The 15,115-nt window shown below is 40.2% G+C and overlaps 2 protein-coding genes across 3 annotated transcripts in view; both read right to left on the bottom strand.

Annotated features, from left to right (window-relative positions):
- Positions 1–15,115, bottom strand: part of sls (sallimus) — a 131,115-nt gene that overhangs the window by 26,073 nt on the left and 89,927 nt on the right. Inside the window, exon 20 of one of the 2 annotated variants that reach the window (XM_065504065.1) lies at positions 337–6,322. The exons of the other annotated variant lie outside the window; for it this stretch is intronic. Within the exon in view, the coding sequence (XP_065360137.1) occupies positions 337–6,322 (5,986 nt within the window). The remainder of the gene's footprint in view (positions 1–336; positions 6,323–15,115) is intronic. 2 annotated transcript variants of the gene reach the window in all.
- Positions 6,336–15,037, bottom strand: LOC135953729 (titin-like; the record flags this gene model as incomplete). Its single annotated transcript, XM_065503707.1, has 2 exons — positions 6,336–6,342; positions 6,384–15,037. Coding segments are annotated over 2 exons (8,661 nt in total), but the record flags the coding sequence as incomplete, so codon positions are not given.

The raw sequence follows: 15,115 nt of genomic DNA, 5'->3' as shown, positions 1-15,115 counted from the left end.
TGTAAGTGTTACAAATGTGTTGTTGAATTTGCATTTAAAAAATTTGATGGTAAGATATAAATATAGATAAAATGTTAAATAGTGTTCACCGATAAGATTGATAGATATAGCGTATAGAATAACATTTATAGTACATACTTATGTATAAATATAAAGATTGTTTTTTTTTTTTTTTTAAATGTAGTAAAATGGCCATACGAAATGTTAGTAAGAGTATTTTTTTGTATTGTTTTTCAGAATATAGTGTAAAGTGTGGTAAAATAAAATTTATTGGGGGAAAATAGAAATAGAGAGAGAGAGAGAGTGCTACAATGTGTAAAGTGTTTGAATTCTTACCCTTGGGCTTTTTGTGTTTTTGTGTTTTTTTAGTGGGTTTTGGTTGCTGTTCATCATCCAAACTACTAATATCGATAATGTTTGTGAGATCTCCTTCGCTTACAACTTGTATTAAGGAATAGGGTTCTTGTCCTTCTTCCTCAATGGTTTGTATTTGGTAAAATTCAGGCTCGGGTGAGATATCCTTTTTGAAGGTACGAGTTTTTGTAGTTTTCTTTTTAGGCTTCTTACCCTCCTCAATAATTTCAGATTCTACAATTTCTTCGGGTAATTCCTCAATTGGTATAGGTTCGGTAAGCACTTCATCGGCTGGTGTCTCCTCGATCTTAACAGTGGCAATAGGTTCGTTGTCATCATGTTCAACAAACTGAATTGTTGTGATTTCGTCTTTTTCTTCATCCATGGGCTTTTTGAAGGATCTTGTTTTTACAGTCTTCTTCTTTGTTTTACCATCAGAAGTTTGCGTTTCCAATACTGTATGTTGTTCGGGTAATTCCAAAGATGGTGTAACATCAATCTCATCAGTTTCAGTTTTTTCGATTTCCTTAACAGTAACCAGATACCTAGGCTCTTCGCCTTCCTCTTCCACAATTTGAATTTCAGTGACTTCGTCCGCTTTGTCTCCTAATGGTTTCTTAATAGTTTTCTTTTTGATCTTTCTAGTTTTTGTGGTTCCATCTGTGGCGGTGTAGTCTTCAACAATATTCTCTTCAGGTAATTCAATAACTGGTACAACTTTCTCTTCCACTAATTCTGGGAATGGCTCGTCGTAGTCCTGTACTGTAACCTTTGTAACTGGTTCCTTTTCAAACTCTTCAACGGTTTGTATCTTTGTTATTTCCATTTTTGGTCCCTTGATTTTCTTTATAATCTTAGTCTTAATAACAGTCTTGGTAGGAGTACCATCTTCTTTTTGATCTATAATAACAGATTTCTGTTCAGGAAGCTCTACAACAATTTCTTCATCATCAGGCTGTTTAACTCGAATAACTCGCTTTAATTTTACTTGTTTAAATGGAGTGGTTTCGTCTTTCAAAACTGGTGATTCTTCTACAGTAATGGTGGTTTCTGGCTTCTCACCATCCTTTTCAACAGTCTCAATTGTAGTCAATTCTTGTCTTTCTCCTTTAACCTTTTTAATAACACGGGTACGGACAACCTTCTTTTTAGGCTCACCATCTTTAGTAATATATTCTTCAACACGAACTTCTTCGGGAAGCTTTTTGATCTCTTCAGGTTGTTCTTCAATAGGAGTTTCCTCAACAGTTACTGTGGTTTCAGGTAGTTTGTCATCTTCTTCTACGGTTTCAATCTTCGTGACTTCTTGTTTGCCACCCTTAACCTTTTTAATAACACGGGTACGGACAACCTTCTTCTTGGGTTTACCATCTTCAGAAATAGACTCCACAACACGGACTTCCTCTGGAAGCTCTTTGATTTCTTCAGGTTGTTCTTCAACAGGAGTTTCCTCAACAGTTACTGTGGTTTCAGGTTGTTTGTCATCTTCTTCTACGGTTTCAATCTTGGTGACTTCTTGCTTGCCACCCTTAACCTTTTTGATCACACGGGTACGCACAACCTTCTTCTTGGGTTTACCATCTTCAGAAATAGACTCCACAACACGGACTTCCTCTGGAAGCTCTTTGATTTCTTCAGGTTGTTCTTCAACAGGAGTTTCCTCAACAGTTACTGTGGTTTCAGGTTGTTTGTCATCTTCTTCTACGGTTTCAATCTTGGTGACTTCTTGTTTGCCACCCTTAACCTTTTTAATAACACGGGTACGGACAACCTTCTTCTTGGGTTTACCATCTTCAGAAATAGACTCCACAACACGGACTTCTTCTGGAAGCTCTCTGATTTCTTCAGGCTGTTCTTCAACAGGAGTTTCCTCAACAGTTACTGTGGTTTCAGGTTGTTTGTCATCTTCTTCTATGGTTTCAATCTTGGTGACTTCTTGCTTGCCACCCTTAACCTTTTTGATCACACGGGTACGCACAACCTTCTTCTTGGGTTTACCATCTTCAGAAATAGACTCCACAACACGGACTTCCTCTGGAAGCTCTTTGATTTCTTCAGGTTGTTCTTCAACAGGAGTTTCCTCAACAGTTACTGTGGTTTCAGGTTGTTTATCATCTTCTTCTACGGTTTCAATCTTGGTGACTTCTTGTTTGCCACCCTTAACCTTTTTAATAACACGGGTACGGACAACCTTCTTCTTGGGTTTACCATCTTCAGAAATAGACTCCACAACACGGACTTCTTCTGGAAGCTCTTTGATTTCTTCAGGTTGTTCTTCAATAGGAGTTTCCTCAACAGTTACTGTGGTTTCAGGTAGTTTGTCATCTTCTACGGTTTCAATCTTGGTGACTTCTTGTTTGCCACCCTTAACCTTTTTAATAACACGGGTACGGACAACCTTCTTCTTGGGTTTACCATCTTCAGAAATAGACTCCACAACACGGACTTCCTCTGGAAGCTCTCTGATTTCTTCAGGCTGTTCTTCAACAGGAGTTTCCTCAACAGTTACTGTGGTTTCAGGTTGTTTGTCATCTTCTTCTATGGTTTCAATCTTGGTGACTTCTTGCTTGCCACCCTTAACCTTTTTGATCACACGGGTACGCACAACCTTCTTCTTGGGTTTACCATCTTCAGAAATAGACTCCACAACACGGACTTCCTCTGGAAGCTCTTTGATTTCTTCAGGTTGTTCTTCAACAGGAGTTTCCTCAACAGTTACTGTGGTTTCAGGTTGCTTGTCATCTTCTTCAACGGTTTCAATCTTGGTGACTTCTTGTTTGCCACCCTTAACCTTTTTGATAACACGGGTACGGACAACCTTCTTCTTAGGTTTACCATCTTCAGAAATAGACTCCACAACACGAACTTCTTCAGGAAGCTCTCTGATTTCTTCGGGTTTTTCTTCAATAGGAGTTTCCTCAACAGTTACTGTGGTTTCAGGTTGTTTGTCATCTTCTTCTACGGTTTCGATCTTGGTGACTTCTTGTTTTCCACCCTTAACCTTTTTGATAACACGGGTACGGACAATCTTCTTCTTGGGTTTACCATCTTCAGAAATAGACTCTACAACACGTACTTCTTCAGGAAGTTCTCTGATTTCTTCGGGTTTTTCTTCAATAGGAGTTTCCTCAACAGTTACTGTGGTTTCAGGTTGTTTGTCATCTTCTTCTACGGTTTCGATCTTGGTGACTTCTTGTTTTCCACCCTTAACCTTTTTGATAACACGGGTACGGACAATCTTCTTCTTGGGTTTACCATCTTCAGAAATAGACTCTACAACACGTACTTCTTCAGGAAGTTCTCTGATTTCTTCGGGTTTTTCTTCAATAGGAGTTTCCTCAACAGTTACTGTGGTTTCAGGTTGTTTGTCATCTTCTTCTACGGTTTCGATCTTGGTGACTTCTTGTTTTCCACCCTTAACCTTTTTGATAACACGGGTACGGACAACCTTCTTCTTGGGTTTACCATCTTCTGAAATAGACTCCACAACACGGACTTCTTCAGGAAGTTCTCTGATTTCTTCGGGTTTTTCTTCAATAGGAGTTTCCTCAACAGTTACTGTGGTTTCAGGTTGTTTGTCATCTTCTTCTACGGTTTCGATCTTGGTGACTTCTTGTTTTCCACCCTTAACCTTTTTGATAACACGGGTACGGACAACCTTCTTCTTAGGTTTACCATCTTCAGAAATAGACTCCACAACACGAACTTCTTCAGGAAGCTCTTTAACTTCTTCAGGTTGTTCTTCAATAGGAGTTTCCTCAACAGTAACTGTGGTTTCAGGTTGTTTATCATCTTCTTCTACGGTTTCAATCTTGGTGACTTCTTGTTTGCCACCCTTAACCTTTTTGATAACACGGGTACGGACAACCTTCTTCTTAGGTTTACCATCTTCAGAAATAGACTCCACAACACGAACTTCTTCAGGAAGCTCTTTAACTTCTTCAGGTTGTTCTTCAATAGGAGTTTCCTCAACAGTAACTGTGGTTTCAGGTTGTTTATCATCTTCTTCTACGGTTTCAATTTTGGTGACTTCTTGTTTGCCACCCTTAACCTTTTTGATAACACGGGTACGGACAACCTTCTTCTTGGGTTTACCATCTTCAGAAATAGACTCCACAACACGAACTTCTTCAGGAAGCTCTTTAACTTCTTCAGGTTGTTCTTCAATAGGAGTTTCCTCAACAGTAACTGTGGTTTCAGGTTGTTTGTCATCTTCTTCTACGGTTTCAATCTTGGTGACTTCTTGTTTGCCACCCTTAACCTTTTTGATAACACGGGTACGGACAACCTTCTTCTTGGGTTTACCATCTTCAGAAATAGACTCCACAACACGAACTTCTTCAGGAAGCTCTTTAACTTCTTCAGGTTGTTCTTCAATAGGAGTTTCCTCAACAGTAACAGTGGTCTCAGGTTGTTTGTCATCTTCTTCTACAGTTTCAATCTTGGTGACTTCTTGTTTGCCACCCTTAACCTTTTTGATAACACGGGTACGGACAACCTTCTTCTTGGGCTTACCATCTTCAGAAATAGACTCCACAACACGAACTTCTTCAGGAAGCTCTTTAACTTCTTCAGGTTGTTCTTCAATAGGAGTTTCCTCAACTGTAACTGTGGTTTCAGGTTGTTTGTCATCTTCTTCTACGGTTTCAATCTTGGTGACTTCTTGTTTGCCACCCTTAACCTTTTTGATAACACGGGTACGGACAACCTTCTTCTTGGGTTTACCATCTTCAGAAATAGACTCCACAACACGAACTTCTTCAGGAAGCTCTTTAACTTCTTCAGGCTGTTCTTCAATAGGAGTTTCCTCAACTGTAACTGTGGTTTCAGGTTGTTTGTCATCTTCTTCTACGGTTTCAATCTTGGTGACTTCTTGTTTGCCACCCTTAACCTTTTTGATAACACGGGTACGGACAACCTTCTTCTTGGGTTTACCATCTTCAGAAATAGACTCCACAACACGAACTTCTTCAGGAAGCTCTTTAACTTCTTCAGGTTGTTCTTCAATAGGAGTTTCCTCAACAGTAACAGTGGTTTCTGGTTGTTTGTCATCTTCTTCTACGGTTTCAATCTTGGTGACTTCTTGTTTGCCACCCTTAACCTTTTTGATAACACGGGTACGGACAACCTTCTTCTTGGGCTTACCATCTTCAGAAATAGACTCCACAACACGAACTTCTTCAGGAAGCTCTTTAACTTCTTCAGGTTGTTCTTCAATAGGAGTTTCCTCAACTGTAACTGTGGTTTCAGGTTGTTTGTCATCTTCTTCTACGGTTTCAATCTTGGTGACTTCTTGTTTGCCACCCTTAACCTTTTTGATAACACGGGTACGGACAACCTTCTTCTTGGGTTTACCATCTTCAGAAATAGACTCCACAACACGAACTTCTTCAGGAAGCTCTTTAACTTCTTCAGGTTGTTCTTCAATAGGAGTTTCCTCAACTGTAACTGTGGTTTCAGGTTGTTTGTCATCTTCTTCTACGGTTTCAATCTTGGTGACTTCTTGTTTGCCACCCTTAACCTTTTTGATAACACGGGTACGGACAACCTTCTTCTTGGGTTTACCATCTTCAGAAATAGACTCCACAACACGAACTTCTTCAGGAAGCTCTTTAACTTCTTCAGGTTGTTCTTCAATAGGAGTTTCCTCAACAGTTACTGTGGTTTCAGGTTGTTTGTCATCTTCTTCTACGGTTTCAATCTTGGTGACTTCTTGTTTGCCACCCTTAACCTTTTTGATGACACGGGTACGGACAACCTTCTTCTTGGGTTTACCATCTTCAGAAATAGACTCCACAACACGAACTTCTTCAGGAAGCTCTTTAACTTCTTCAGGTTGTTCTTCAGTAGGAGTTTCCTCAACAGTAACTGTGGTTTCAGGTTGTTTGTCATCTTCTTCTACGGTTTCAATCTTGGTGACTTCTTGTTTGCCACCCTTAACCTTTTTGATAACACGGGTACGGACAACCTTCTTCTTGGGTTTACCATCTTCAGAAATAGACTCCACAACACGAACTTCTTCAGGAAGCTCTTTAACTTCTTCAGGTTGTTCTTCAACAGGAGTTTCCTCAACAGTTACTGTGGTTTCAGGTTGTTTGTCATCTTCTTCTACGGTTTCAATCCTGGTGACTTCTTGTTTGCCACCCTTAACTTTTTTGATAACACGGGTACGGACAACCTTCTTCTTGGGTTTACCATCTTCAGAAATAGACTCCACAACACGAACTTCTTCAGGAAGCTCTTTTACTTCTTCAGGTTGTTCTTCAATAGGAGTTTCCTCAACAGTTACTGTGGTTTCAGGTTGTTTGTCATCTTCTTCTACGGTTTCAATCTTGGTGACTTCTAGTTTGCCACCCTTAACCTTTTTGATAACACGGGTACGGACAACCTTCTTCTTGGGTTTACCATCTTCAGAAATAGACTCCACAACACGAACTTCTTCAGGAAGCTCTTTAACTTCTTCAGGTTGTTCTTCAACAGGAGTTTCCTCAACAGTTACTGTGGTTTCAGGTTGTTTGTCATCTTCTTCTACGGTTTCAATCTTGGTGACTTCTTGTTTGCCACCCTTTACCTTTTTGATAACACGGGTACGGACAACCTTCTTCTTGGGTTTACCATCTTCAGAAATAGACTCCACAACACGAACTTCTTCAGGAAGCTCTTTAACTTCTTCAGGTTGTTCTTCAATAGGAGTTTCCTCAACAGTTACTGTGGTTTCAGGTTGTTTGTCATCTTCTTCTACGGTTTCAATCTTGGTGACTTCTTGTTTGCCACCCTTAACCTTTTTGATAACACGGGTACGGACAACCTTCTTCTTGGGTTTACCATCTTCAGAAATAGACTCCACAACACGAACTTCTTCAGGAAGCTCTTTAACTTCTTCAGGTTGTTCTTCAATAGGAGTTTCCTCAACTGTAACTGTGGTTTCAGGTTGTTTGTCATCTTCTTCTACGGTTTCAATCTTGGTGACTTCTTGTTTGCCACCCTTAACCTTTTTGATAACACGGGTACGGACAACCTTCTTCTTGGGTTTACCATCTTCAGAAATAGACTCCACAACATGGACTTCTTCAGGAAGCTCTTTAACTTCTTCAGGTTGTTCTTCAATAGGAGTTTCCTCAACAGTTACTGTGGTTTCAGGTTGTTTGTCATCTTCTTCTACGGTTTCAATCTTGGTGACTTCTTGTTTGCCACCCTTAACCTTTTTGATAACACGGATACGGACAATCTTTTTCTTGGGTTTACCATCTTCAGAAATAGACTCCACAACACGAACTTCTTCAGGAAGCTCTTTAACTTCTTCAGGTTGTTCTTCAATAGGAGTTTCCTCAACAGTTACGGTGGTTTCAGGTTGTTTGTCATCTTCTTCTACGGTTTCAATCTTGGTGACTTCTTGTTTGCCACCCTTAACCTTTTTGATAACACGGGTACGGACAACCTTCTTCTTGGGTTTACCATCTTCAGAAATAGACTCCACAACATGAACTTCTTCAGGAAGCTCTTTAACATCTTCAGGTTGTTCTTCAATAGGAGTTTCCTCAACAGTAACTGTGGTTTCAGGTTGTTTGTCATCTTCTTCTACGGTTTCAATCTTGGTGACTTCTTGTTTGCCACCCTTAACCTTTTTGATAACACGGGTACGGACAACCTTCTTCTTGGGTTTACCATCTTCAGAAATAGACTCCACAACACGAACTTCTTCAGGAAGCTCTTTAACATCTTCAGATTGTTCTTCAATAGGAGTTTCCTCAACAGTTACTGTGGTTTCAGGTTGTTTGTCACCTTCTTCTACGGTTTCAATCTTGGTGACTTCATGTTTGCCACCCTTAACCTTTTTGATAATACGGGTACGGACAACCTTCTTCTTGGGTTTACCATCTTCAGAAATAGACTCAACAACACGAACTTCTTCAGGCAGCTCTTTAACTTCTTCAGGTTGTTCTTCAATAGGAGTTTCCTCAACAGTAACTGTGGTTTCAGGTTGTTTGTCATCTTCTTCTACGGTTTCAATCTTGGTGACTTCTTGTTTGCCACCCTTAACCTTTTTAATAACACGGGTACGGACAACCTTCTTCTTGGGTTTACCATCTTCAGAAATAGACTCCACAACACGAACTTCTTCAGGAAGCTCTTTAACTTCTTCAGGTTGTTCTTCAATAGGAGTTTCCTCAACTGTAACTGTGGTTTCAGGTTGTTTGTCATCTTCTTCTACGGTTTCAATCTTGGTGACTTCTTGTTTGCCACCCTTAATCTTTTTGATAACACGGGTACGGACAACCTTCTTCTTGGGTTTACCATCTTCAGAAATAGACTCCACAACACGAACTTCTTCAGGAAGCTCTTTAACTTCTTCAGGTTGTTCTTCAATAGGAGTTTCCTCAACAGTAACTGTGGTTTCAGGTTGTTTGTCATCTTCTTCTACGGTTTCTATCTTGGTGACTTCTTGTTTGCCACCCTTAACCTTTTTGATAACACGGGTACGGACAACCTTCTTCTTGGGTTTACCATCTTCAGAAATAGACTCCACAACACGAACTTCTTCAGGAAGCTCTTTAACTTCTTCAGGTTGTTCTTCAATAGGAGTTTCCTCAACTGTAACTGTGGTTTCAGGTTGTTTGTCATCTTCTTCTACGGTTTCAATCTTGGTGACTTCTTGTTTGCCACCCTTAACCTTTTTGATAACACGTGTACGCACAACCTTCTTCTTAGGTTTACCATCTTCAGAAACAGACTCCACAACACGAACTTCTTCAGGAAGCTCTTTAACTTCTTCAGGTTGTTCTTCAATAGGAGTTTCCTCAACAGTAACAGTGGTTTCAGGTTGTTTGTCATCTTCTACTACGGTTTCAATCTTGGTGACTTCTTGTTTGCCACCCTTAACCTTTTTGATAACACGTGTACGTACAACCTTCTTCTTAGGTTTACCATCTTCAGAAATAGACTCCACAACACGAACTTCTTCAGGAAGCTCTTTAACTTCTTTAGGTTGTTCTTCAATAGGAGTTTCCTCAACAGTAACAGTGGTTTCAGGTTGTTTGTCATCTTCTTCTACGGTTTCAATCTTGGTGACTTCTTGTTTGCCACCCTTAACCTTTTTGATAACACGGGTACGGACAACCTTCTTCTTGGGTTTACCATCTTCAGAAATAGACTCCACAACACGAACTTCTTCAGGAAGCTCTTTAACTTCTTCAGGTTGTTCTTCAATAGGAGTTTCCTCAACTGTAACTGTGGTTTCAGGTTGTTTGTCATCTTCTTCTACGGTTTCAATCTTGGTGACTTCTTGTTTGCCACCCTTAACCTTTTTGATAACACGTGTACGCACAACCTTCTTCTTAGGTTTACCATCTTCAGAAATAGACTCCACAACACGAACTTCTTCAGGAAACTCTTTAACTTCTTCAGGTTGTTCTTCAATAGGAGTTTCCTCAACAGTAACAGTGGTTTCAGGTTGTTTGTCATCTTCTACTACGGTTTCAATCTTGGTGACTTCTTGTTTGCCACCCTTAACCTTTTTGATAACACGTGTACGTACAACCTTCTTCTTAGGTTTACCATCTTCAGAAATAGACTCCACAACACGAACTTCTTCAGGAAGCTCTTTAACTTCTTCAGGTTGTTCTTCAATAGGAGTTTCCTCAACAGTAACAGTGGTTTCAGGTTGTTTGTCATCTTCTTCTACGGTTTCAATCTTGGTGACTTCTTGTTTGCCACCCTTAACCTTTTTGATAACACGGGTACGGACAACCTTCTTCTTGGGTTTACCATCTTCAGAAATAGACTCCACAACACGAACTTCTTCAGGAAGCTCTTTAACTTCTTCAGGTTGTTCTTCAATAGGAGTTTCCTCAACTGTAACTGTGGTTTCAGGTTGTTTGTCATCTTCTTCTACGGTTTCAATCTTGGTGACTTCTTGTTTGCCACCCTTAACCTTTTTGATAACACGTGTACGGACAACCTTCTTCTTAGGTTTACCATCTTCAGAAATAGACTCCACAACACGGACTTCTTCAGGAAGCTCTTTAACTTCTTCAGGTTGTTCTTCAATAGCAGTTTCCTCAACAGTAACTGTGGTTTCAGGTTGTTTGTCATCTTCTTCTACGGTTTCAATCTTGGTGACTTCTTGTTTGCCACCCTTAACCTTTTTGATAACACGGGTACGGACAACCTTCTTCTTGGGTTTACCATCTTCAGAAATAGACTCCACAACACGAACTTCTTCAGGAAGCTCTTTAACTTCTTCAGGTTGTTCTTCAATAGGAGTTTCCTCAACTGTAACTGTGGTTTCAGGTTGTTTGTCATCTTCTTCTACGGTTTCAATCTTGGTGACTTCTTGTTTGCCACCCTTAACCTTTTTGATAACACGTGTACGCACAACCTTCTTCTTAGGTTTACCATCTTCAGAAATAGACTCCACAACACGAACTTCTTCAGGAAGCTCTTTAACTTCTTCAGGTTGTTCTTCAATAGGAGTTTCCTCAACAGTAACAGTGGTTTCAGCTTGTTTGTCATCTTCTACTACGGTTTCAATCTTGGTGACTTCTTGTTTGCCACCCTTAACCTTTTTGATAACACGTGTACGTACAACCTTCTTCTTAGGTTTACCATCTTCAGAAATAGACTCCACAACACGAACTTCTTCAGGAAGCTCTTTAACTTCTTCAGGTTGTTCTTCAATAGGAGTTTCCTCAACAGTAACAGTGGTTTCAGGTTGTTTGTCATCTTCTTCTACGGTTTCAATCTTGGTGACTTCTTGTTTGCCACCCTTAACCTTTTTGATAACACGGGTACGGACAACCTTCTTCTTGGGTTTACCATCTTCAGAAATAGACTCCACAACACGAACTTCTTCAGGAAGCTCTTTAACTTCTTCAGGTTGTTCTTCAATAGGAGTTTCCTCAACAGTAACAGTGGTTTCAGGTTGTTTGTCATCTTCTTCAACGGTTTCAATCTTGGTGACTTCTTGTTTTCCACCCTTAACCTTTTTGATAACACGGGTACGGACAACCTTCTTCTTAGGTTTACCATCTTCAGAAATAGACTCCACAACACGAACTTCTTCAGGAAGCTCTTTAACTTCTTCAGGTTGTTCTTCAATAGGAGTTTCCTCAACAGTAACTGTGGTTTCAGGTTGTTTGTCATCTTCTTCTACGGTTTCAATCTTGGTGACTTCTTGTTTGCCACCCTTAACCTTTTTGATAACACGGGTACGGACAACCTTCTTCTTGGGTTTACCATCTTCAGAAATAGACTCCACAACACGAACTTCTTCAGGAAGCTCTTTAACTTCTTCAGGTTGTTCTTCAATAGGAGTTTCCTCAACAGTAACTGTGGTTTCAGGTTGTTTGTCATCTTCTTCTACGGTTTCAATCTTGGTGACTTCTTGTTTGCCACCCTTAACCTTTTTGATAACACGGGTACGGACAACCTTCTTCTTGGGTTTACCATCTTCAGAAATAGACTCCACAACACGAACTTCTTCAGGAAGCTCTTTAACTTCTTCAGGTTGTTCTTCAATAGGAGTTTCCTCAACAGTAACTGTGGTTTCAGGTTGTTTGTCATCTTCTTCTACGGTTTCAATCTTTGTGACTTCTTGTTTGCCACCCTTAACCTTTTTGATAACACGGGTACGGACAACCTTCTTCTTGGGCTTACCATCCTCAGAAATAGACTCCACAACACGAACTTCTTCAGGAAGCTCTTTAACTTCTTCAGGTTGTTCTTCAATAGGAGTTTCCTCAACTGTAACAGTGGTTTCAGGTTGTTTGTCATCTTCTTCTACGGTTTCAATCTTGGTGACTTCTTGTTTGCCACCCTTAACCTTTTTGATAACACGGGTACGGACAACCTTCTTCTTGGGTTTACCATCTTTAGAAATAGACTCCACAACACGAACTTCTTCTGGAAGTTCTCTGATTTCTTCGGGTTGTTCTTCAATAGGAGTTTCCTCAACAGTAACTGTAGTTTCAGGTTGTTTGTCATCTTCTTCAACTGTTTCGATCTTGGTGACTTCTTGTTTGCCACCCTTAACCTTTTTGATAACACGGGTACGGACAACCTTCTTCTTGGGTTTACCATCTTCAGAAATAGACTCCACAATACGAACTTCTTCAGGAAGCTCTTTAACTTCTTCAGGTTGTTCTTCAATAGGAGTTTCCTCAACAGTAACTGTGGTTTCAGGTTGTTTGTCATCTTCTTCTACGGTTTCAATCTTGGTGACTTCTTGTTTGCCACCCTTAACCTTTTTGATAACACGGGTACGGACAACCTTCTTCTTGGGCTTACCATCCTCAGAAATAGAGTCCACAACACGAACTTCTTCAGGAAGCTCTTTAACTTCTTCAGGTTGTTCTTCAATAGGAGTTTCCTCAACTGTAACTGTGGTTTCAGGTTGTTTGTCATCTTCTTCTACGGTTTCAATCTTGGTGACTTCTTGTTTGCCACCCTTAACCTTTTTAATAACACGGGTACGGACAACCTTCTTCTTGGGTTTACCATCTTTAGAAATAGACTCCACAACACGAACTTCTTCTGGAAGTTCTCTGATTTCTTCGGGTTGTTCTTCAATAGGAGTTTCCTCAACAGTAACTGTAGTTTCAGGTTGTTTGTCATCTTCTTCAACTGTTTCGATCTTGGTGACTTCTTGTTTGCCACCCTTAACCTTTTTGATAACACGGGTACGGACAACCTTCTTCTTGGGTTTACCATCTTCAGAAATAGACTCCACGACACGGACTTCTTCTGGAAGCTCTTTGATTTCTTCAGGTTGTTCTTCAACAGGAGTTTCCTCAACAGTTACTGTGGTTTCAGGTTGTTTGTCATCTTCTTCTACGGTTTCAATCTTGGTGACTTCTTGTTTGCCACCCTTAACCTTTTTGATAACACGGGTACGGACAACCTTCTTCTTGGGCTTACCATCCTCAGAAATAGACTCCACAACACGAACTTCTTCAGGAAGCTCTTTAACATCTTCAGGTTGTTCTTCAATAGGAGTTTCTTCAACTGTAACTGTGGTTTCAGGTTGTTTCTCATCTTCTTCTACGGTTTCAATCTTGGTGACTTCTTGTTTGCCACCCTTAACCTTTTTGATAACACGGGTACGGACAACCTTCTTCTTGGGTTTACCATCTTTAGAAATAGACTCCACAACACGAACTTCTTCTGGAAGTTCTTTAACTTCTTCAGGTTGTTCTTCAATAGGAGTTTCCTCAACAGTAACTGTGGTTTCAGGTTGTTTGTCATCTTCTTCTACGGTTTCAATCTTGGTGACTTCTTGTTTGCCAGCCTTAACCTTTTTGATAACACGGGTACGGACAACCTTCTTCTTGGGTTTACCATCTTCAGAAATAGACTCCACAACACGAACTTCTTCAGGAAGCTCTTTAACTTCTTCAGGTTGTTCTTCAATAGGAGTTTCCTCAACTGTAACTGTGGTTTCAGGTTGTTTGTCATCTTCTTCTACGGTTTCAATCTTGGTGACTTCTTGTTTGCCACCCTTAACCTTTTTGATAACACGGGTACGGACAACCTTCTTCTTGGGTTTACCATCTTTAGAAATAGACTCCACAACACGAACTTCTTCTGGAAGTTCTCTGATTTCTTCGGGTTGTTCTTCAATAGGAGTTTCCTCAACAGTAACTGTAGTTTCAGGTTGTTTGTCATCTTCTTCAACTGTTTCGATCTTGGTGACTTCTTGTTTGCCACCCTTAACCTTTTTGATAACACGGGTACGGACAACCTTCTTCTTGGGTTTACCATCTTCAGAAATAGACTCCACGACACGGACTTCTTCTGGAAGCTCTTTGATTTCTTCAGGTTGTTCTTCAACAGGAGTTTCCTCAACAGTTACTGTGGTTTCAGGTTGTTTGTCATCTTCTTCTACGGTTTCAATCTTGGTGACTTCTTGTTTGCCACCCTTAACCTTTTTGATAACACGGGTACGGACAACCTTCTTCTTGGGCTTACCATCCTCAGAAATAGACTCCACAACACGAACTTCTTCAGGAAGCTCTTTAACATCTTCAGGTTGTTCTTCAATAGGAGTTTCTTCAACTGTAACTGTGGTTTCAGGTTGTTTGTCATCTTCTTCTACGGTTTCAATCTTGGTGACTTCTTGTTTGCCACCCTTAACCTTTTTGATAACACGGGTACGGACAACCTTCTTCTTGGGCTTACCATCCTCAGAAATAGACTCCACAACACGAACTTCTTCAGGAAGCTCTTTAACATCTTCAGGTTGTTCTTCAATAGGAGTTTCTTCAACTGTAACTGTGGTTTCAGGTTGTTTGTCATCTTCTTCTACGGTTTCAATCTTGGTGACTTCTTGTTTGCCACCCTTAACCTTTTTGATAACACGGGTACGGACAACCTTCTTCTTGGGTTTACCATCTTTAGAAATAGACTCCACAACACGAACTTCTTCTGGAAGTTCTCTGATTTCTTCGGGTTGTTCTTCAATAGGAGTTTCCTCAACAGTAACTGTAGTTTCAGGTTGTTTGTCATCTTCTTCAACTGTTTCGATCTTGGTGACTTCTTGTTTGCCACCCTTAACCTTTTTGATAACACGGGTACGGACAACCTTCTTCTTGGGTTTACCATCTTCAGAAATAGACTCCACAATACGAACTTCTTCAGGAAGCTCTTTAACTTCTTCAGGTTGTTCTTCAATAGAAGTTTCCTCAACAGTAACTGTGGTTTCAGGTTGTTTGTCATCTTCTTCTACGGTTTCAATCTTGGTGACTTCTTGTTTGCCACCCTTAAC

This window comes from Calliphora vicina, chromosome 3 (assembly GCF_958450345.1).
Source record: "Calliphora vicina chromosome 3, idCalVici1.1, whole genome shotgun sequence".
NCBI classification, from domain to species: Eukaryota; Metazoa; Arthropoda; class Insecta; order Diptera; family Calliphoridae; genus Calliphora; species Calliphora vicina.
Note: the sequence above shows the minus strand (reverse complement) of the source record. Positions and strands in the feature narration are given on the sequence as shown.